This window comes from Equus asinus, chromosome 8 (assembly GCF_041296235.1).
Source record: "Equus asinus isolate D_3611 breed Donkey chromosome 8, EquAss-T2T_v2, whole genome shotgun sequence".
Lineage (NCBI taxonomy): Eukaryota > Metazoa > Chordata > Mammalia > Perissodactyla > Equidae > Equus > Equus asinus.
In genome coordinates, this window is record NC_091797.1 from 30,309,484 (window position 1) to 30,332,827 (window position 23,344).

The 23,344-nt window shown below is 55.9% G+C and overlaps 1 protein-coding gene across 1 annotated transcript; it reads left to right on the plus strand.

The window, feature by feature from the left end:
- Window positions 1–22,590, plus strand: IP6K3 (inositol hexakisphosphate kinase 3). The gene is made up of 6 exons (XM_014846296.3): window positions 1–222; window positions 9,758–10,128; window positions 16,440–16,653; window positions 17,825–18,000; window positions 18,983–19,158; window positions 21,103–22,590. The coding sequence occupies exons 2-6, from the start codon at window positions 9,930–9,932 to the stop codon at window positions 21,568–21,570; spliced, it is 1,233 nt and encodes a 410-aa protein (XP_014701782.2). The 5' UTR covers window positions 1–222; window positions 9,758–9,929; the 3' UTR covers window positions 21,571–22,590.
- The last annotated feature ends 754 nt before the right edge of the window (window positions 22,591–23,344 follow it).

Sequence of the window (23,344 nt, forward strand, 5' to 3'; positions counted from 1 at the left end):
CCTCCCCTCCCCAGGCCACCGGCAGCTGAGCCCTCCGGGCAGACCTGGGTCTGGGCAGACGGCTCCACCAGTGTGACAGTGGACAGGGACTTCTCTACGCTGGACACTGGGAAGGGCCTTTGCCCCACGCCCGCGGTCGGTGGGCACTGACAGAGAAGATCACTTTCTGCTGGAGCCCTCCCTCCCACACGCTTCCCACAACCCCTCCAGGAAGAGGCCCTGGTGAGTGCCGCCTTAGGTGACGGGGGTGGGCAGGAGGGCCTTGCAGAGCCCTGGATGGCGCCTGAGGGAGGGCAGAGAGGGTCTCACGGCCACAGGGCCTGTTCATGCCACAGGGGACTGAGGGGTGGGCCTCGTCTCCATCCAGGACCTGCTGACCAGGGGTCCGCCCTGTGGAGGTGCCAGTGTCTGTACATCTCTGTGTGTATGGCTGGGGGGGGGGCGGGGTGTTGGGACAATTCAGCAGTGTAGAAATTCTGGCATTTGCTCCTCTCCCACCTCTCTCCCACTTCCCCTGAGTAACCCCAGCCCTCCCCTTCCTAAGCTGTTCCGGGGTCTCTAACTGTGGCCCTGCGTGAAGGCAGGGGCCTGGGCTGAGCTGGGGCGCAGAGGACACTGTGGGCAGGTGTAGGGGTTGGCGCCAATGGTCCCCACTCCACTCTGGGTTTAACCGTTAACACAGCAGCCTCCCAGGGGAAGTGAGCAGCACCCCCTGGGCCCCAGGAACGGCGTGTCCTGTCCCAGCAGCCCCACCCTCCTGCCCCCATGAGGCCACGGGGCTGGGATGACATCAGCGCCTGTGGGCAGAGGCCCAGGCCCGAGCGCAGGGCACCCCCATGGAGTGGGCGATGGTAGACCATGGGCATTGGAGGCATGTCACCGCCAGGGGCCCCCTGCCCTGAGCAGTGGCAGTCTTTGGGGCCCCTCCCTGTGGGCTCTTCGGGGCCCACCAGTGAACCCGAGACCCGAACCTGAGCCCGCTGTGGTCCTCAGCATCGCCAGGGCCTTAGAAACATCCAGGCCAGGCCCTATCCCCAGACACTCAGCCCCCACAGGGCAGGACCCAAGCTTCTAGAGTTTTTAAAAGCTACATTTACTTTTTACCATGAAAAACATTAAGCCTACAGGAAAAAACAGGGAACGAGATCACGAGCAGCTGCATGTCCTGACGGCCCCTGGATTTACAGTTGATTGAGTTTTGCCGTGTTTACTTCAACGAGTCCTCTAAGGCTGAAGTATTTTGAAGTAATTTGTGGACATCACAGCATTCGCCCCATAGTACCTCAGTACAGGTTCTGACGTAGCCCCAAAGCCATTGTCCCACCGACAAAATTGACGACTCCCCAAGAACGTCCACATCCAGTCCATGGTCACATTTCCCCAACTGCCCCCTCAGTGTTTTTGATGCTTTGTTTAGACCAGGATCCAGTCAAGTTGCTTCGGGTCAGTATGTCTTCTAAGGGCCTTTCAATCTGGATGCATCTCTGCCCACACCCCCACCCCGAAATCCCCCTCACCCCCCCCCCCCCACCCCCCCGCCGACCACATCAACTTGCTGAATCAAAGGGCCAGTTGTCGCATAGGAGGGTAAGAACATGGCTGGGTCAGACAGCTCTCAGTACAGACAGGGAAACTGAGGCCTGGAGAGGAAGGGACAAGGAGTCTGAGGCAGAGCCAGGTCTCCTGGTCCCCCCTGTGCCGTGTTCCCCCCCAGAGCCAGCTCTTTATGGTGATCTAAGAAACTCCTCCTCTGCAAAGGGCCTGTGGCCTCTGGGACCCTCCCGGTGCTCTGCCTGGGGCATCTGGGGACGGTAGGTCAGGTGAGCCCACCCCGAGGCCAGCAGCGTGCCCCTGTGTTCTCCTGCTCTGAGCAGGGCGCTGGAATAAATCCTTTCTATGTGGTTGTTATCCTGGTCACCAGTGCCTGCGAGGAACGGCAACCAAATTGATGAGCACTGATCACCTGGTTGTTCAGAGAACTGGCTGGGAGGTGAGAGGTGAGAGGATCCGGCACGCTGTGCCACTTTGGCAGCCCCTCGCCTCATGCCGGCTACTTCTCCTCATCAGTGGGCTGGCCCGGCCGGCAGCTGAAGGGGTGTGGGGTCCACTGCCCTGGGGAAGGAGGCACCCCTGGAGTGGAGAAGTGGAAGACCCCGCTCCCTCACCTCAGACGTGCTCTCCAGCGCCCTCGCCCTACCTCCTACAGGGCATCCTTGCCCCCGGGTGTGGGGTCCCTTCCCCTGTGAATGGAGCAGGCACCCGGCTCCTCAGAACGTGCCTCATCCAGGGCAGGAAGCTCCCCTCCAGACAAGCTTTAGAAAAAGCAGAGGTGACAGGGGAGAAGGGAGCATGGGGGACATCCACCCCATGACAACTTCTGAGCTCTCTAAAAACAGCCCCTGGGAAGGAAAGGCAGGGGCCTTCCAGCCGCCGTCTGGGCTCTCTGAGGACAGGACAGGCCTGGCAAGCCCACGGCAGTTCAGGAATGTGTCCCCTGGTTGCTGGGCCAAGGTGCTTGCTGGCTGCAGAGTTTGGCCGGAGTGGCTCCGGCTCTGGGCGATTCTGGCTCGTCCGCTGCTGCCCTCTGCTGGGGACAGGCTCGCACGTTGAGAGTTGGCCGGGTCAGCTCAGAGGCCTGAGGACCACGGCCACACTCACACACACACCCCCCCACACGCTCACACCCTCATCTACACGCACACACACACATATGCACGCTCCACCTGTTATTGTATTTTAACCTTAAAAAGCCGCTGCTTCTTGCAGCCATGAAATTGCTATGCTAACCACCGGAAACATCTCCGGCTCACAGGGCTCTTACGTAAGGCAGGTGGCTGGTCATATTACCTAGAGAAAGGCAGGGAGGTGTAGGGGAGAGTGTCAGAGGTTGGAAAATGTGCAGACCCTGGGTGCAGCTTCAAGGGGGCGTGCCTGGGAGGGGCTGATGGAGCGGGTCCTACCCAGGCCAGGGTCCCCAAGGACCCGTGGTGCTGTCTCGAGGTCAGGACACGTTAGGGGTGGGGAGGAGAAGCCTGCCAGCCTCCGCCTCCCCCAGAGCGGCCTTTCCAGTGGCACTCGGCTTCTGGAGTCATCCTTGCCCCATGCGTCTCCCACCCTGACAGCCAGCTCGGAACATTGCTGGTGCTGCTAAGGACATTTGTCAGTGGCTGAAGGGCTTCTAAACTAATAATCGCTGTATTAAAATCGCATTTGGTCCTCAAACTGGAGGAACGTTGGGAGGTTTTAAATGTTGAGAGAAAAAAAATCTTCTCTCAAAGGATAAAATCAGTCCCCAAAATAAGTTTCTGCAACCAGGGAATATGAAGTATTGCCCTGAGATTCTGGAAATCAAGCCTTCCTGGGAAATGGATGCTCTCGAAAGCCACATATTTCAGGCACGGCTGGGAAGGTGATGTACCAAATCGCCCAGTGTTCAGTATTGATCCCACCAGCCTGGGGACCAAGCAGATGGAGGGCACACGGTCCTATGGCCCTTGAATCATTTCTAGAATGGATTTTAAAATGCGATTTCCTCTCCCCAGAAAAATAGCTTGTGCTTTCCCAGCCTGGATGGACCCAGATGATACACAACCCTTCACCAAGTGAGAAACTCCAAAATTCTCCTGCCCATTACGACCTAAGCAGTTTTAAATGGTTTTCGGGTCCTCTCATCTCTAATAGATTAAAAAATGCTCCCTTGGGCATCACAAAGACATTGAATGGTACTTGTACCAAACCTCTGGCTCCGAGAGCCTGCGGAATGTACGTTCGAGCTTCCGAGGTAAGAGGGCAGGCCATAAACCATGCTGCTTTGAATCTGCAGCCAGACACACTTTATATGGCAGTCTCCTTCACTACAAGCTGCTTCTTAATGATCTCCTCCCCAGAATGCCCCTTTCTCAGATTTACTGGGATGTGGTCCCAAGGGCTTCCACACCTGGGTGATCCCCACCCGCAGGGACCATACGGGCACCTCCAGTCCACGTGGCCTGCCCTGTCTCCACCCCTCCATTGCAGATGCCCATGGCACAGGCTGGAGGGCATGAAACTGGGCCAGGCCCACCGCAGCATCCCGCCTCTTCCTCCCCACACAGCCTCCCCTCTGGTCCCCATCTTCATCTCCAGCCCGTCCTTGTACTTTCCTATTGCTCCCTGCACACACTCCCCGAAACAGGCCCGCCCCCCCCAGGCTGAGCAGGCTTCTCTCCCCCGCCAAACTCCTTCCTGGACCCCTTACACCCCCATCTCAGCCAACACCAGTCTCACTCCCAACCTTTTCAGCTAGGACTCATTTTTCAGCATAATTTTTTTCCCTAGGAGCTCCCCTGTGGTACTCATTATACTTTTAGTATCTGTTGATTGAGAAAATAGATGATGATAAAAACTACCAGGAACTTAATAATGCCTTTAAATGAATTCGTATTTTGGTAATCACCAAAGTGTTCATACACATTTGAGAAATTATCGGGCTCTATGGGCGTCACTTGTCTAGCCTGCAGATAATGCTTGTGGTGGTGTGGCTCTGGGTAAGGTCCCGAGCAGCCCATGGGTGGGGGCCCGCACCCACGGCACTGCTAGACGCCTTGGCGAAGGCTGTCCACTGGCAGCACGCTGCCCCCAGCTGTGGCGTCCTCACTGCCCTGCCGGGTGCAACCTCCTGGAAGGCTCCTGTTTCTGATGTCAGTCGTTGAGGCGCACAGCGTGGAGAGTGCGTTGGACAGGACCTGGCCCTGAGAGCCTGCCTTGGTTCAGGAGAGGGAGACCTCAGGACTCCCAGAGGGAGACTGCCAGGGGCCGGAACAGGCATGGGCCTTAGAATGAGACAGGCTCACGGCAGCCGACCCCCAGCTCTAGTACTCACTCGCTCTGGACTCTGGGAAAGCACTTCAACTTTTCTCCACCTGAAAATTATTCCCTTGAGAAACAGAGATGGTGATTATCAAGTCAGTGGTCCACATAGATGCTTCACAGGAGTGGCTATTACTGTGTAGCTATATCTGTGCAATGAAATATCTGAGCGCCCGAGTCAAGTGAGGTCGCTTTCAACTTAAAGGCTCCACCCTGGCACTTGGCTGCGAGCTGGTGAATGAGTCAGGATGGACTGGGCTGTGCTGCATAACAAACCACCCCAAGCTTGGTGGCCTGACATAGCAGAGATTTACTTCTCTGTCACGCTGCATATCCAACATGCACAGTCACTCAGGGAGCCACTGTGTGTCCAAGACCACCATGGCCAGGGAAGGAGAACGTGGGGAGGGCCCGCCCTTACAGCTCCCACCCGGAGGTGACATGTCACTCCCAGCCACATCATGGTGGCCAAAGCACAGCACGTGGCCACACTTGCTTCAGAGGGCAGGGGAAGTGCAGCTGTACAGTGTTCCCGCAGGGAGAACCAGAATATCAGGGAACAGCCCTGACCATGACCACAGCCAGCCACCCCATTTCCACATCTAAGGGGCTGGAAGCCTTTGATAAGATATAGTCCGTGACTCATCTAGTCCAAGTCTGACTGGTGGCTTCACCGGCCACCTTCCCTGAGATGGGAGTGGCGGCTTCTCAGAGGCCCAGCTTCTGTACTTGCTCATGAGCTCGGGTTTAGCACGTGGGTAGCGGTAACATACCCACAGACTCTCAGGAAATAAAACATGCTGACTGGCAGTGATGAGCCACAATGCCCTCATCCACCTCGGCTCGATGGGTGGCATCTGTCATTGTAGCTGGCATCACTGGTATTGTCATCTGTCCCCACTCTGGAAGCCAATGCAACCGCAGGCCCTGCTGTCTGTAACCCTCCTTTCAGACTGGGGAATGTCTTGCAACCCAGCGGCAGCCTGGCTGTCACTCAGGCCCCACAGGGCTGCGGAGCAGGGTTTACACTGACACGGGCAACCCAGGGCCTCCTTTAACAACTAGCTTGATGGCCAATGGCTGAGCTGCATTAGAGAAGTTAGCCCTGAGTCCCCTGGAGTGAGGCCCAGAGTTATTTCATTCAGAACATGCCCCAATGACAGGGCAGGAGGACACAGGGACCTGAGGCCATTTGTCCACCGTTCCTGGGGGAGGGGGAGCTTTAGGCTGAGCTCTTCTGGCTGGGGGCATCTCGCCCTCTTCCCATCCCCACCCCCCCCATCCTTACTCCCTTCTGCCCCTCCTCGAGGAACAGTGGGGAAGGAGGCTGAGTGAGGGGTCTGGGCTGTGGGGCTGTGGGAGGAGGCGTGTGATGGAGAGAGGGACATTTGTCCCCCTTGGAAGCACTAAAGGGAGCCCAGAGTGTTCAGCAAGTGTGTCAGAGGGCGTGAGGGCCTGTCTCCGGCGAGCGCACCACCTGCCTTCCCAGCGCCCACGCTGAGTCAGTCCTGAGAACAGCCCACGCGGTGACGGACCTCGAGTGGTCAGATGCTGGGCAAGAGGACGCCACAAAGGAGGGCTGTGCATTTTGTCATCTGAGCATCATGACAGGCCTGTGGCAGTGGGCGGGGAACCAAGACTCAGAGCAGTTACCCAGTTCATCCTGGGGCTTCAGCAAGCTGGTGGGAACGCCTGGAACAGACCTGGGCTCCTGACTCCTTGCCCAGTGCTCTTAGGAAACAGAACAGGGCCCAGAGGCATTGATCAAAGGCCACGGCCCAGCTAGTGACAGAAGTGCCTACATGTGGCAAAAGGAAGGTCTGGGCTGAGAAAGGTCTGTCAATTTGAAGAATTTATTTGGGACTTCCGAGGGAGGAACAGGAAGAAGGGAGGCCTTCCCTCGCTCAGTCCCACAGAGTGGAGGCTGCGCAAGAAGACAGCGCAGACAGGATCCAAGGAGGGCACCACAAGGTGCCTCCCTGAGCAGCAGCAAGGCCCGCCTGCCCACCTCAGGCAGGAGCTCCAGGTGCTGAAGGGCTGCCCACCTGTCCTCCCTCCGCCCCTTCCCACCAACCCATGTCAGAACCACAGACCATTCAGCTCAGGAGCAGGACCCTCAGGAGCAGGACCCTCAGATTAGTCACCTAATCTACACCCTAAGATGACCCTTGAGGAGATGGGCCTCAGTTTCTCCAGCCGTCAAGTCCAGCTTTTTGACAAGTGTAGGCTGACTACCCAGCAGACACCCCATCGCTACCGACCCACCCTAAGTCCAGGGGCAGCAGAGTTTGCGTTGCTGCGCTGGGGGCTGTCTTGGAGGCCCAGGTCTTCCTGGCTCGCTCTGTGCTGAGGACAACTGGAAATGACAGTGCCTCCTGGGCCTGGCTGACATCCCCAGCCAGAAAGCCCCAGCTCTGGGTGGGCCTCCCAGACCCCTCGTGATGGTTTCTGCAGAGGTGGGGAGCCCACCCGCCAGTAGGACATGCACTTACTGTCATCGGTTTGGGGGAGGGCAGCCCAGGGTAGGAGAGACCAGGCCTGGGGGACAAGAAACCCTGGGTCCTGTCCCAGCACAGCCAGTGACTTGCAGGTGACTTTGGCCAAGTCCCAGCTTCCTTGTGGCTCATTTTCCTGACTTTCAAAAGCAGATAAACAGAGCCTGCAGCATGGCAGGTAAGCGCGCTCTGGGGCTAGCATGCCCGCATTCAAATCCCTGTTCTCCCCATACTGGCTGGGTTCACATAGGCAAGTAACTTAATGTCTCCGTGCCTCATTTTCCCTATCTGTAAAAAGGGCTGATGCCACTGCCTCAGGGGAAGCTGTGAGGCTCTGATGGGCTGATCTAGACACGGCCCACAGCACCCTGCCCAGAGCAGAGCGAGCACAATGTGTTACCACTTAGTGTCGTTATTTCCTCCCATGCTCCACTGTGAGGTGCCATCCATGTCCTCAGAAGCTCCACGGGGAGACGGGTTTGGGGGAAGAAGGGCAGTGGACAGCGTGATGGCTTGCCTGGGACACCTCCTGGATGTGTCGGCAGAGCGGGGCTCACTCGGCAAGGTCAGGCCTGGTTGGTGCTGGGCTGGGCCCTGGGGAGACAAGTGTGAGGGACAGGCTCGAGCTCCTTCCAGGAGTGGCTATAAATGAATTTATAACCTGGCTGTCCCTCTGGCTACCAGAAGCGCATCTGCCTCCCTCCCCTGGGGACAGGTCAGCTGGCAAAGGCCGACGTACAAGCAAGCCCAGCGAGAGGAGAGGGGTTGGTCGGCCTTGGTTTTCCTCTCTAACCAAAGGGTTAACGGACTGAAGATATTCGCTCGTCCCTGGACTCATTTCTGGTTTACCTTGGGATCTGTGTGCCTCCCACCAATTCCCCTTCTCAGCTCCTGGGACAGTCTCCCGAGCAGGGCTCGCCTCTGCGCGGTCGTAGAGCAGAGCTGGGAAAGGCTAGGCTGCTGTCTCAGGCACAGACCCCTCGCCACTGACACCTCACCCAGCAGCCCCGACCTCCCAGGTGTGCTCCAGCACTGCAGGCAGCCCTCAGAAGGCCCACCCTGTGCGGGGCAAAGCAAACACACATGCAGGGCAGCACTCTCCCCTTCCCGAAGGGGCACCCTGAGGCCTGTGGAACAGGGGCCAAGGTGGGAGAGGCCCTGTGGGGGAACGAATGGGCTGGGCTGCCGCCTTCAATGCCACCAGGCACTGGAGGCCCGGGACGGGGTTGAGGGGTGTGCAGCAGGAGCTCTCTGAGCCGGGGTCCTGAACACAGGGACAGGCACTGCTGTGCATGCAGCCAGCCATGCCCATGGTCTGCACTGAAGGTCGTTTAAAGGGTTCCTCGCTCCCCGCACTGCCCAGCCTGGTCACATCCTCGGCTGGGAGTCCAGCAGAGGAGAGTATTAATAACGTGGTGGTGACGGGTGTCGCTGCGGGAATGTCCTCTGGGACAGGATGAACACAGCCAGCAGGGCCTCCTCTTGCAGGGTCTCCTTGGCACTCTCCTGAGACAAAGTCAGGACTTCTTTAGGGGCTGTGCTCCAGCCCAGCGCCCCAGCCTCAGCCTGCAGTCCAGCAAGCCCACCCTCAGGGAGGGTGCAGGACGAAGGAGAGACAAGCAGCCCCCAAGGGCCTCAGGAAGGCAGTTCAGGCCCACTCTCCTCATCTGCAAAGTCGCCGTGAAAAGGCCTGCCTTCCCGACAACCCAGAGCTGTGGGGAAACTACCACCCCATGGCAATAATTCTGGAAATAACGATAAATCACATTTGTTGAGCACTTAGCTCTGGGCCCTGGGGTAACCTTTTCATGACCTTTATCTCAATTCTGTCCCTAACTGCATGAGGGAGGTATCATTATTATCCCATTCTACAGATGAGGAAACTGAGGCCCAGAGAGGTTTAGTAACTTCCCAAGGTCACGCAGCGATTATGTTGTGGAGCCATGATGCAGTTCGACGGTGCACAGCTATGCTGCACAAAAATGAAGCATTCTTGTTCCCCCTGAGCCCCTGCAAGATGCTGAGTGTCCCAGCAGCAGGGACTCTGCCCTCTCCTTGAGCCTGGATCAGTGTCTCCAGAGGAAGGCAAGTAACACGACATGAGAAGTTAAGACACAGGTTCTGCACTCTGAGAGCTTACAGTTGTGTGTATCATTTGATTTTTTTAAATGTTTTAATATTTAAATCCAAAAGGTACAAAAGAGTATTTAGTGAGAAGTCCCCCTCTTAGCCCTGCTCCCAGGCAACCACCGCCCCCAGTTTCGGGCAACAGATTATTCCAGAAGTAATCGATCCTATTTACAGTCTTGTTTAAACACCGGTGCATCGTGGCTGGGGACTGTGGGTGCTTCTGAATGCGGCCCTGGCTCGCCATCTCCCTCATGTCATTTCCACCTCCCTGCTCCGCTTTCCAGGGACCCCCGCCGAGAGCCCCAGATGGGAGGACGACTGTGCTATGACAGTGACAGAGGCCAAGGAGGAGAAAGCTGAGGCCTGCTGACAGCCCCACATCCTGTCCACAGCTGCAACTTCCACCTCGGGCCTTCCTCCTGCGGACTCGCGGGGCGCCCACTCTCCGAGCACAGCATGGTGGTCCAGGACAGCTCGGATGCTGGGGACACCAGGATGGGCGTGCAGCTGGAGCCCTTCCTGCACCAGGTCGGGGGGCACCTGAGCGTGATGAAGTACGACGAGCACACTGTGTGCAAGCCCCTCATCTCCCAGGAGCAGAGGTTCTATGAGACCCTGCCGCTGGCCATGAAGCGCTTCACCCCGCAGTACAAAGGTGAGTGTCCAGGCAGCCGGCCGCGGGCAGCGCCTGCCACCCTGGGCCAGGCTGGCCTGCAGCGCCCTCTGCTTCCTCGTGCACCGCGCTGTGTGGAATGGTTGCCATGGAGACGTGCCCCTCTCTCGCAGCCTGGCTGGCCCTCACTGTCCTAGTTTCTCTGAACTCTTCAAGCCTCCAGATCTGGAGTGTAATGCCATTTGGCATCCCTACAAATTAGCTGAAGCCACCAGGCTTCGAGGAATTGAGAATGGGACAAAATGATACCCTGGCCCCCCACGCCCTGAGGGGGCATTCTGGTCTGCGCTCTGGGCCTGCCATGCCTGGGTCCTGTGACCGTGGCTGGTAAACACAGGACAGGTTGAGGCCTCCTTCCCTTCACCTCCCTCTGGAGACCCAGGCGGGTGGCGGGAGCCTAGGCCTGTGACATGGCAGCGTGTTTAGGAAACCAGAATTCCCACCCTCACCCAAAAAGGGGTAAAGCCAGGGGCACGGGCTGCCTTCTGGGTGTAGCTGGGGAAACTGTGCATGGAGCAGTGTATGTTCTGGATCTGAGCACAAGGTGAATTCTGGGGAGAAAAGGCGGCGGGGAGTGCTGCCATTTGGGGGCCTCAGGTCAGGGCCACACTGGGCAGCTGGCCGGGATCCACGGGGCAGGCTGTTTTCTCCACACCCAGCCTTTGGTAAATACAGTTCACAGGGCTCGGGGCATGACTGCCAGCCACAGGCCCTGCAATGGGAGGAATGCTCAAAGAAGAGACCTCCTTTAAGGATTTTAGACTCCCCGACTGCAAGCTTCCGCCCTCACTGTCCAAGCATCTGTAGTGAAGGCAATGACAATATCCGAATAAGCCAGCCAAAAACTCACTTGCATTTCAGTGATCGAGATAACTGGGAAGGATTCTACATCGATGTTTCTCAAAGCGTGATCTCAGATCCACCAACTGTAGCAGAATCGCTGGAGTGTGTGTGAGTGCGTGTCGTGTGCATGTGCGCGCATGTGTTAAAATGCAGGTTCCCAGGCCCCATCCCAGACCTGAAACAGAATCCCTGGCGTCAGGTCCCAGGAATCGGCATTCAGTGTGCTCCAGACTGTGATCCCCTAGTAGGGGCCAAGGCCTTGAGCCCTGGGCATTCCCGTCCTACCAGGACCTCCTGAGAGTCTGCGACAAGACTGATGAGCATCACACACCTGCTCACACTGTGCAGGCCTCCCGTGGGGCCTTCTGGGGCCACAGGCTGGGGCTGCCCGTAGGCTGTGGGTCACTGCCCATCTTGTCTGAGCACCAGTGGAATTAACGTCTGTCCTTTCATAACTGAACTCGACCCAGCAAGGTAGTGGTGGGACCTTGCGTGGGGTGGCCTCCTGCCCTCAGCGTTTCATGCTTGTTTGACACGGCTCTGGAGCTGAGACAGGCTGCCAGGGCAGTACAGGCAAAGCAGGAAAGCGAAAGCGGTAATGGGTCTCCAGGACCCCATCCTGGGGTCCTCCTGCTCCATCTGCATGTGCCCACTCCTCTGTGGGGTAGGGTGGCACCAATCTTGGTGCCCTTGGGCCCTGGTCTACTGTCCAGACCCCTACCGCCCTGCTTCCCTCTTCGGTTGGGCCCACCCCCGGTTCCACCAGCCCTGGGGCTCTGCTAACGTGACAGATGAATTGAGCCAGGGTGTCCTAGCTACATGCATCAAGAGAGACAGGGCGCTCCAGCATCTGCCTTGGGACTCCACTCAGGAGAGGCTGAGGAGGGGCTGGGTCAGCGAACCGCATGGCAGCCCTCAGGTGAGGCCACGCAGCCCTGCTGAGGGGGCGGCAGAGCGCACGGGCCGGGGTGAGCCCCACACGAGGTGTCAGCGACGCAGAACCGCTGATTTGCTCGCCAGCCAGAACGCGACCCACGCAGTGCCGCAGGCCAGGCACCACCGGAGGACGTGCCCATTTCCAGAGACACTAGAAGAGGCCCAGAACTGAGACCCTCAGCTTTCAGACGCCTGGGGCAGTAGCTGCGGGTCAGGTTTCAGGTGGGAAAGAGTTCCTAAAAGGGCCCTCAGGCTCTCAGGCTTCTTGTTTCCCAGATAAGAAAAGTAACATGAGCAACCCTCAGTGCTCACTCAGTGTGGACACGCTGTCAGCAGTTTCCTGCACTAACTCACCAAATCTCCACAGCCCTCTGCGGTGGGTGCCATCATCCCCATCTCACAGGTGAGGAGGCACAGAAAGCTTACCCGACTTGCTTCAGGCCACACAGCCAGTGAGAGGCAGAGCCAGGACTCAAAGCCCCGAGGTCTGGCTCCCAGTGTGGACCCTGCCCACCAAGGCCCCCTCCACCGGCTCCCCTTACTGAAGAGGCGGACTCTTTCGATGCCAGTGCCCAGGGTTTGTCTAACCCAACAAGGAAAGCGATGTGACTTGCCTGGGGTCACTAGGCTAGTGACTTCAGGTCAGTGGGACTTGAATGCCCATAAGGCCACCACAGGGGTCTCCCTTTTTCTCCCCGATGGGAACAGCCCCAAAGAGAGGGGCCGTTTCTGAAGTGGCCACCACAAGCCACGGAGCACACCCTCTCCCCTCTTGCCGCCCACATCACGATGCTGTCAGGGAGTGCTGGGCAGGGACATCGCTCCCAAGGACAGCCTCCCTATGCTGGGAGCTTGCCCTGGACCTTTTGCTGGGCTCCTCGGGCACGACAGGGTCTTGGGGATGTGTCCCTCTGCCTCCCAGTTCTCCTGTCGGCCTTGGGTGAGCAAGGACATGCTCCTAGGTCCAGCTGGTTAACGGAGGAGCCAGATTCATATTACAGATGGTGGCAAATAAATGCTCTCATGAGCTTAAAAATAAATACATGACAGAATATTCACGGAGGCTGGGGAAGTTGCTGGGCCAAACTGAAATTGCTGAGATGCTCTGGGCATGTCAATCATGGCAGCCAGCACTACTATCTGCCCAGCCGGCATGGTGGAAGGTCACGGTGCTCGGGGAGGCCTGGTGAGCAGGCAGACAGGGGCTCTGGCTGCGCCCCCACTCTCCTGGCCAGGCAGGGGCAGCAGAGTGCTGGGAGCCCATGGGCCTCCAAGGCCTAGTCCCCACGGACACACAGGGCAAGCAGAAGGCCAGGCCGGGGCCGACGTGGCTCTTGATGAAAAGAATGATCCAAGCCAAGGAGTCTGGATTCCACTGACAAGCTGTTCCTGGCAAGGACAGGAGACTGGGGATTGCTCGCAGGGCAGCTCTCTGCCATGGGTCCCAGGCTTCAGGGGAAGGCTGGGCTGAGCCGTAGAGGGCTGTGGGAGAGGGAGGGAAGACAGATAGATAGAGACGCAGAGCCAGTCAGAGGCACGCAGGAAGATGGAGCAAGAAGGCAGCGACACGGAGTCTGGCTGCCTAGCTGAGACAATATGAGAAATAGAAATGACTCTGGATTTTACTGGTTTGGGGTTATTTGCACCTCTCCTCACTCCATTTATTCAGACCCTCAGAACGGATGAGATCAGACAAGAGCTGGACCCTGGAGCAGCAGGTGAAGGTCACAGTTCCTGTCCCTCCAGGGAGGCCTCCTGGGCCTGGGGCTCCCCAAGACTGTGGTTTCTGGGAGGCCTGTCACCATAGCCTCACAAACGGAAAGGCCGGGGGGCCGCCGCATGGTAACCTGAACTTTACAAGATCCAAAAGGCCTTGCCCTTGGCTGGCACCTTCCCAGTGTCTGCGGGGAGGGGTGTGGGGGTTGTGCTCTGAGCTCCCCAGGTGGTTTCCAGGTCAGCCCTCCTCACTGGAACAAGCACAGTGACGCCCCTGCCTGAGGACACAGGGCTGGAAATGTAAATGCCACGTCCTTGGGTTTCTAGGAGCTCCCAGCCCTCTGCACTGATGCTCTCTCACGAGGTGGTGGGATCACGGCTTCTGTTCCACCCATGGAATAGAATGACCGGAACAAATGTGGCTGGGGACACAGCAGGAGTGTTCCTCATCCACACCTCGGTAAACACGGTGTGACGACACCGGAGTCTCCCAATAAAGTCCTTGGCCTCGGGTGACAGCTGTTCCTTCTTCCACATTGACGTCTGGTGTGGCCTTCTCAGAGCTCCGCCCCTGACCACCTGTGTGACCTCAGACAAGTCATTCAGTCTCTCTGAGCCCCCATGACCAAACTCAGCGGCCTCACAGATTTGCTATAACTGAGTGATGACAAATGGAAAGCAGACAGTGGGGGCACACAGTAGGTCTAAAGGACATGGCAGTGAGGATCACTGTGTGGTTACTTCCCCGACTGCCGCCTGTGCCCCCTCTCATGAGCAGGACGGCTGGGGGCTGGGTGTAGCAGTGCATGCCGGGGCTCAGGTACGCTACAAATGCCAGGCTCAGGGGCAGCAGCACGGTTAGTGTCATTACTGCTTCACCGGACACAGGGGCCTGGGATGAGCTGAGGAAAAGCGGAGTTTTTTCCGGAGCTGGAGAGAACTAAATGTCACTCTCGGGCTGCAAAATTGGGGCACTTGGAATCTGAGATGACAGGACTAGCCTGAGGAGACCGCTGAGCTAGGCACAGACGGCCCCGAAGAGCGACTTGCTGAATTATAGAGCAGCTCTGAAAATGAGTGTCTGCACTGCCCAGCCCAGGAGGCCCGGCGGGACGCACGCGGCAGGTCAGCTACCCGGACTGCTGCCTCAACAGAAATGACCACTTACGCTGAGAAGGCGACCAAGCGGCGGGGGAGGAAATAAATACCTTGGGGAACATGATCACATGCAACCTACCCTCTCTGTCAGGTCCCAGAGAAAATGAGTGGGACATTCAGAGGGGTTTCAAAGAAGAGAAGGTTTAGAGGGACTATTTGCAGAAGTGCGTGCAGGATTAATACAACCACCGGGGATGGTGAGGTACGCAGGCACCAGCACCACTGGAGCGCTGTAAGCCCCCCAGGGCCTGAGGGGCCACAGCGAGGGGATGGTGTAACTGACCCAGCAAGAGGGAGGCCACAGGGGAACATGGCCATGGCAGAGCCACGCTACAGCAGGGAAGGAACCAGTGGGATAAATACCTCACCTTTTCCCTCTCCCCACCATCTCCTGCCAGTGGTCCTCAGTGGCCAAATCCACTGGAAACCAGGGCCAAGGAAGCCTTGGTGACGGCAGAGCCAGCCTCTCAGGCACAAGGCAGGCTGGAGATGGCGAGGGCGGGTTAGTGGGGACAGAGCAACAGAGAACCGCAACGGCATTGAGCTGCAGAAAGAACAGGGAACCGGATACCTAGAGATCCAGTTCTTGAAAAAGCATCTGTGCAGCTGTCTCTGGTGCCACCAACAAGAGTATCGGTCCCTCTTCACCAGAGCTCTGGCGAGGCTGGGCACCCACTGGATGCCAAGCCCCACAGCAGAAGGCCTGGACTCTCCACCCAAGTGAGAGATCCAAAGGGGGTGACTGAAGAGCCGTTAGTGCACGTGCCAGAGCTCATTACCAACCTGGCCCACGTCCCGCAGGAGAAGCCCCATTAGCACACTTGCTCATTGGGTTTCCTCTCACTCTTCACTTGCACGATTGGAGCAGGATGTTGTGGTGCCTCGATTACAGACACCGTTGGTGAGGAGGCCCTGTTAGCTGGAGAAATCTCACCAGTCGTCTGTTTTATAATAAAGAACCACGTTCCTCCAATAATCTTCACGTGCTGTGCGTCTAACCAAAGGAAATGGCGAGCACCAGTATTAAAGCCAGAGACGGGGAGGGTGAATGCAGGGGCGACGGAGAGTCCTGAGCCCAGAAGGCTGTCTGAGGAGGGCTTCCTGGAAGAAGCGGGTCAGATACAGATAAATGGGGGGGAGAGAAAGGATGGCGAAGGAGGCGAAGGAGCAGGGGAAGGAATGGGGTGGGCCCCAACTTCCCTCACGGCCACGCTGAGGAGGGGGTCCCCCTTGCAGAGGACCAGCTCTGCTGCCCCCAGGGGAGGCCCAGTTGGGGCGGCTGTGGTGTGACTGGGAAGGGGTAACTGTACACAGGAGCCGGAATGGAGAACAAAATGCACAGGCCTGGCTTTGTGTAAAGTAGGAAGGGGCAGAGAAGTGCCACGAGGCAGAGGCTGTGCCAAGATCGGCCCAAGGCTACTTTCTGCAGGCTCCCCGCTGTAGGATCATTCTGGAACAGGATCAGGTTCAGGCTAAACCAGGCCAGTCCCCAGAGCTCTTCCTTGAAAGAAGAGCTGGGGAAGGGGGGAGGCTGACCAGCGCCATCAAACTACAATTCAAAGGGACGTCACCCACTCCCATGTGTCCACTCAGGTAAATTCCATCTGGTTTCTCCTCCCTCCCCCTTGTGTGCTCTGCAGGCACCATCACCGTGTACCTCCGGAAAGACAGCCTCGGCCACCTCAGGCTGGTTGCCAACCCACTGAAGGAGAACCGGGGGCCCTTCAAGGTCTCCACGGAGTCAGCGGCAGTGGCGATATGGCAGACGCTCCAGCAGACCACCAGTGGCAGTGGCGGCGCCCGCCCCCTTGCCGAGTGGCAGCACGCCCAGCTGGCACACTCGCTCAAGGAGAGGTGAGGGCCACTTGGCAGGATGACAGAAACTGAGCGGCTCATCCCTAGCAGGGACCAGCACGGCTCCCACCTGTGCCAAGGCTGACTGCTCCCCTTTAGGGCTGGAGCTGAGAAAATGAGAAATTCAGATGAAGGCTCTGTCTAGAATAACCAGTGTGACCAAAGAAAGGACTGAATTTTCCTTCACGCCACATCTAGAGGGAGGATTCGGGGCATCGCATCTGGGAAGTTGATGCACACGCAGAATCCTATACAGAGCAGGCATTCGGTACATATTTGTTTAATTAAATACCAGTTTCACTGAGACCATAAAGTGCCTCTGGGGGAAAAAGGTGCAGAGCAAAAACCCCAGAGTAGTTGACATAGAGGAAAATGGCTAATGTCTCTCAGAAATCATCTTTCCTTAGCGGTTGGGATGGGACGAGGAGAGAGGTCAATATAGCCCTCGGGGGGGCTTTGGAGACGCAGGCGGCTCAGGGTACCCGGGGCCCTCCGAGAGGTCTCCAAAACCTCTGATATTGTTAGCTGACCTTTCTCAGATGAAAAGGATCCCTGGGGACTTTTAAAACATTTATGGGAAACAAAAGGGAGCTAATACAATGAACGTACCTCCCTTCCCCAAGGAGCACAGTGGATCTAATTAAGTCTCTTGGCTCGGTGTCAGGCAGTGGGTGAACATTACCTCCATTTCACAGATGGGAAAGCTGAGACACAGAGGCAGGAGAGGGGGTGGACCGAGGACCCGTGATGCCTACGCCCCGTGGCATTTCGAGGCCTTGAGGAGATAACCACAAGCTGCAGTAACAGCCTAAAGCCCCGGGCTTCTGATTCCAGGCGGGGGTCGCTGCCCCCACACGGTGTTGCCTCCCACACCCGTAGTGAGATGACATGATAATCAGATCACTTACCAGTGAATTTAACCCCTCAGCCCTTGAGGAGGTGAGCACTCTGATGAGCTGCTCTGGGTTAGAGAAACTCCCCACCAGGGCTGCCCTATGGCCTGATCTAGGGCCCGGGGCCTGAGTGGGTCCCCTGCAGGCATCCTCAAGTGTAGTCAGGGACAGTCCACGTCAGAGTCCAACCCAGGAGACCCCAGTCAGTCACAGGGACGGGCACCTTTCTCCAGACCTCTGCCCACGGCTGCCCTGTCATCTGCTTCCCTCACCTGCAGCCCAGCCACAGCGCTCCTGAGGTCCGAGTTCCACCTCAACGCCCAGGTCTCCTCGCTGGTGGAAGATGCCAACAGGAACCAGGCTGAGAGGAGGAGCTTTAACCCGTGGGGCCTCTACTGCCACCAGGCCCACCTGACCCGCCTGTGCGCCGAGTACCCAGAGAACAAGCGGCACCGTATCCTTGCCAGCCCTCCCCACCGTGCAGGGCACAAGCCCTCAAACCTGGGACCTAGAGGAAATCAGATCTCTCTAGAAGAAAACTCAGAGAGTATGGGCAAGTCAGATTGGGAATCAAGCTGAACCCTAGCCGGGCCACTAGCTGTGTCTCTGCCACCTGGACAGTACGGATGGGCTGGGCTGGGGGTCTCCATGGGCAGAGAGGAATGAGGACTGCCACGCTGGGTGGAGCAGCAGCAGCCTCTGAGGGCTAGGTGGGTCTCCACACCCCCAACCTCCTTTCTGTCCCTCCAAATTCTCCCCTCAGACTCTTCCCATGGAGCTGATGGGGGAGGGGGGGGTGGCTCCTCCCTGAAGGAAGTGCCGTGGGGTGGGCTCTCAGGGGAAGCACCCCCCTTTCCCCTCCAGGCTGCCACATTCTCAATGAGCACATTTAGGCTTGAAATGCCCCTTTGTCACCGCTGGGCTCCTTCCTGCAAACGGGCGGCTGGTTTCACAGTATTTACCGAGACGCATCTGCAAGCCTAATCCCTAAGAAGCTTTTGCAGGATAATTACTCCGCTGAAATTAATATTCCTGCAACTCATCTCCGAAGCTAACATCAACCCACTTCTCCCAAAAGGTATTGGCCCATTCAATGACTTGAGATTTTAGCCTTATGATTTTCTGCCATAAAATGTAAATTGGGCATGGCCTGCCAGGGATTTCACGCCTGCATTTAAATTTCAACCTCAGAGCAAAAAGGAAAAGAAGCTCACATACTCATAAACTCCTCCTAAATAAATGGAAATATTAAAGCAGGCTGCAAAGCTAATACCTTGAATTCTTAATAGTGACCGGCTTGTCTGCAATGAAAGAAACAGGAGAGAAGGAAGGGAGCTCAGAGTAGGGATCCCCAGCCAGCTTTGGAGGCTGCCAACTGCATCTCGGGGGCAGCGGCCTTGATGTCCTCGGAGCCTTCCTTAACTTGGTGTGACTAGGGTTCTTGCTGCTGGAAAACGTCGTGTCACAGTACAAGCATCCCTGTATCCTGGACCTAAAAATGGGGACCCGGCAGCATGGGGATGACGTGTCCGAGGAAAAGAAGGCCCGCCACATGAGGAAGTGCGCGCAGAGCACCTCGGCCTGCCTGGGCGTGCGCATCTGTGGCATGCAGGTAGGTGGCAGGGGCCCACTGCAGGGCTGGGCATCCTGGCATGTCCGCTGTGGGGCAAGGATGTCTCCCTTCCAGACATCACTGCCCCCAGAGAGCCCTTCGCTTTGGGGGAGCAACAGAGGAGGCGGCCAGGCACAGCTCTTCCAGCAGGGAAATGCATATCCTGGTCTACGACACGCTAGGTTTTTTGAAGAGCACCTTTCAGGGTAGCGGTGTCAGAAACCCACCATTTTTCAACTTGGTCTCAGGGTCTTTGGCAGCTGCAACTTTCCACAGTGGCCACGTGGGTCCTGCCCATGTTGGGAGCAGACCTTTGATGACAGTGTGTGAGCAGGCGCTGGGGAAAGAACTAAGAGAAGGAACTTCTCCACGCACACCGTGGATTCCTCAGTCCCTTGAACGATAAAGCTGAACTCTCCTTCTCAGATGCTGTGAGGCAGTCTGCTCTTTGAATTCTTATTAGTCTTTCCTTCTTCTTACTCCACCTTTTCTGCTGCTTCTTGCTACCTGCTCCGGTTAACAAAGCGGGGAGGTTGTAACCTGCTGAGCTCAGCAAAGGAATGGTTAATTTTTCATTGCCCAGACTCCACTCTTCATTTTTGCTGCTCTGATGCAGCTTATGGCAGGGGCTGCAGGAGAACAGGAAGAAATAAACTTTCTCCACGCGCTCGCTCTCACCGTCTATCTACTCAAAGCAAAACCAGACACCGATTTGATGGTAAATGTTATAGCTTTCCTTAATTGAAACTGCCACCCCTTGAAGCTGGAAGTTGAGTCTATAAATTTGTTGCACAGATGTCCCTTGGAAGGCTTGGAATGCAGTTCTTGAGAGAAGGGAGTGTGATGATTCGTGGTGTAAATGGAATCTTTCTCTGGACCTCAAACCTTGTGAAATTGATCTGATTTATTTAGAAAGTGATGCCTATCATGCATTTATGATGGCTAATTTAGCAGCCGATCTCAGGCCCTCCAAAGGCAACAGCAAGTCTATCATATATTTCTGATTTTTTCCAACACTGGTTTTCTGTAAACATATCATGTAATCTGAAGGCAGGAAACACCTGAGAAACTGTCTTGGCTACGGGCAGCCCTTCCCAGGTGTGCCAGGCAGAGGCTTTCCAAGTCACCCTTTGGCCATGCCAACCGCTGGCCTCATATCAGCCTCTGCTCTTGCCTGTGCCATCTGAATGAAATGGGGGTGGCTGCCACTATCTCCCCCATCAGCATCTCTTCTCCATCTGCTCCCTTCTGGTGGCCAAGACATGACAGGAGAGGGGAGAGGAGCCGGTGCCAAGGAGAGGAGCCACCAGCCCCACAGAGCTGCGTGGACCGCCTTGCTCCATCCAGGCTCCCCTCAGCTGCACTGGCTGCCTGAAAACTGTCCACACCTGACCTAGCCTGTGTTTTATTTTCAAACTATTCACCCCACTCCACCCCAAGAGCCATTACTATATCCTTAGAATCTGCAGAGAAAGGACTTTACAAACTTTGTTGGGGAAAATTTAATCGAGTTGGCTTTCCAAGGCCATTGGCTGTGATTTCAGATTCCTACTAAAGCTTTGTAGCTTGGGTTTGCTAATATTTGAACTGAAGAGGGCCAGAAGCCAGGGTTTAAATCATGATTTGGAGGTGGACATTGGAAATTCACAAGAAAGGCCATCCAAACCTTTTCCTCGTGGGTGGAGGGTCACCTCTGTAGGGCGAAGGATCTTCCGAGCTTGGGTTTCTATTAAAGGCTCGCACAGAGAGCATTTTAAAATGTAAAAGCTACGCTGGTGCTGGAAGAAAGATGGTCTTTCTGTTCATTTCAGCCATTCGTGCTCTGTGTCTCCTAGAATTCTGTTTATATATTATGTTAGCTTGCGACGCTGTAAAGGTAGCAAAGGCAATTTTTCTTAAAGTGTGCAGTTCTTCACATTTCCTCCTTTTTCTTTGTAATGTAAGGTTTATCAAGTTGATAAGAGGCACTTTCTCTGCAAAGACAAGTACTATGGACGAAAACTCTCAGTCGAGGGCTTCAGACAAGGGCTCTGTCAGTTCCTGCACGACGGCACGCGCCTCCGGACAGAGCTCCTGGAGCCCATCCGGCGCCAGCTCCAGGCCCTCCTCTCGGTCATTAGGAGCCAGAGTTCATACCGGTTCTACTCCAGCTCTCTCCTCATCATCTACGATGCCCAGGAGCCGGCGGAAAGAGCCCCGGACGGCCTGCACCCTCAGGAGGTTCTGGAGACGGCCCATGGCAGCTCTTCCTGCTGTGTCGCCAAGGTTGACATCCGGATGATTGACTTTGCTCACACGACATACAAGGGCTCCCAGAACGAGCACACCACCTACGAGGGACCAGATCCAGGCTATATTTTTGGTCTGGAAAACCTCATCCAGATCCTGCAGGATATCCAGGAGGGAGAATAAGACTTGGTGGGCCCAGCCAGATTTTTCTGGAGTATAGATCTTAAAAGGGACCTATTGGTAGCTAAGATAGTCTAGACAACCCTTAGATGTCTTTGTAATAACTATATCTACATTCAGAAGCCATCTCTTTACATGGCAGGCTATGTTAACAGCTGCTAAAGAAACCAGATCTGGAGGTAATTCCACGTACCCTGGCATCTTGGCTAATGCTGGTCATCGCAGGCTGGACAGTCAGTACAAAATGGCACCATCTTGGAGGACAGTGGAGGGTGCAATATGAGTTGGAGGCCAGCATTACAGCGAGATTCTGAGGTATTCACGTTTAAAAATGCTTTCTTGTCATGCTGCAGTTCTCACAAGCTGTGAGAAACCTTACTTGAAGAAGTCTTGAAGAATGAGTTCACGAGTTCATGGTTGTCTGCCTGTATGGGCTGCCCATCCAAGGGCACATGGAGCTAATGAATCTCTTCCCTTCCTGAGAGGCCCTGGAGGCGAGGCAGCACGCAGTGGGCAGATCTGCCCATCTCACCAGCTGTGTACCCAGGTTCTGAATGGACAAGGACCACCCCACACATGGCGCTGGCAGGCCGAGAGCCCGGGTTCTCCACTTTTGCCTGTGGAGAGAAGGGTCTTGCCCCTTTACAGACTTCCAGGTACCTGCTGGAAGTGATGATTCTGCCAGATTCTGACCACGAAATGGCTCTGACCATGAAATGCAGCTTCCAGTGGCGGTGGACTGCGCATAAGGAGAAGCCACTGAAGTTACACTACACTCTCAGCTTAGGCTTACTATTTATTTATTTTGGAGGTTGGGAGGGGGGTCAGAAGTGAGGAGCCTGGAGGAAACCAGGCGTGATGTTTACAAGACTGGTGGACAAGTGTAAATAAGGAACAAAGAGCAAAGTTCTAATTAATTCCGTCTTCTGCAGTGTGGAAACCTATTACGATGCCCTTGAGACAAGCACAGAGATACGTTACCCAATTAGGGAAATAAATTTGTTAATAAAATTGCTGAGGTCACCAGTGATTCTTTGGTGTGCCTTATTACCCTTCCTGTTTATTCATTCTGATCATCACACTGTACAGTAGTTTCAATTTATGAGTGACTAGAGTACACAGCAAGAACAGTTCACCAATTTCCTGCAATCCTTCAGGGAACCTGGGAGGGAAGTGGTGGCTAACAAAATATATGCATGTATTGGCAAGGCAGGCCCCAGCCCTGAGAAGAAAGGCTCCCTTCGCTGGAAGCTTATACAATGCAAAATTAAATATTTTCTGGATTCTCATGGCTAATTACCATCAACTTTCCAAGATCTGCACTAACAGAAGGAAAGAGTGGCCTGGATAATAAAAAAACTTTTGTTTAGTTTTGGGATACATTATATGGATTTCAAAGCACGTTAACCTCTCTAATTATGTTTGGCCGAGGTAATGACGTGATTAATCTGCATGCTCTGTGCCCATGGTGGGAGAGTTGAGTCAAAGCATGTTGAGTGGCAAAAGGGAGTCAGCCGAAAACTAAGTATTTGCTGATGGCAGAAGGGAGCCCTAAATACTGCTTTTTCTGGGCCACTTCCTTGAGAATCTGGTACCACATCAACCAAGTCCAAAGCTCCCTGGCTTAGCTTCTGATTCCTCCCCCCTTCTCAGCCCTGGGTGTTGTGGGAGCCGTCTGAGGATGGGGTGGGAATCCTCAGCTTTTAGGGCTGGCCACCCATGTCACTAACTGTGCCACAGCCACTCTCCGTGGGCTGGATCCTTATTCCTGCCCATG

What these genes read in the sequence shown, in the direction of transcription:
- IP6K3 (XM_014846296.3), top strand. Translation starts at nt 9,930, where the DNA reads ATGGTGGTCCAGGACAGCTCGGATGCTGGGGACACCAGGATGGGCGTG. An exon ending in CCCAGAGAACAAGCGGCACC is followed by an intron (nt 18,001 to 18,982) that starts GTATCCTTGCCA and finishes TGGTGTGACTAG; the next exon opens with GGTTCTTGCTGCTGGAAAAC. An exon ending in TGCGCATCTGTGGCATGCAG is followed by an intron (nt 19,159 to 21,102) that starts GTAGGTGGCAGG and finishes TTGTAATGTAAG; the next exon opens with GTTTATCAAGTTGATAAGAG.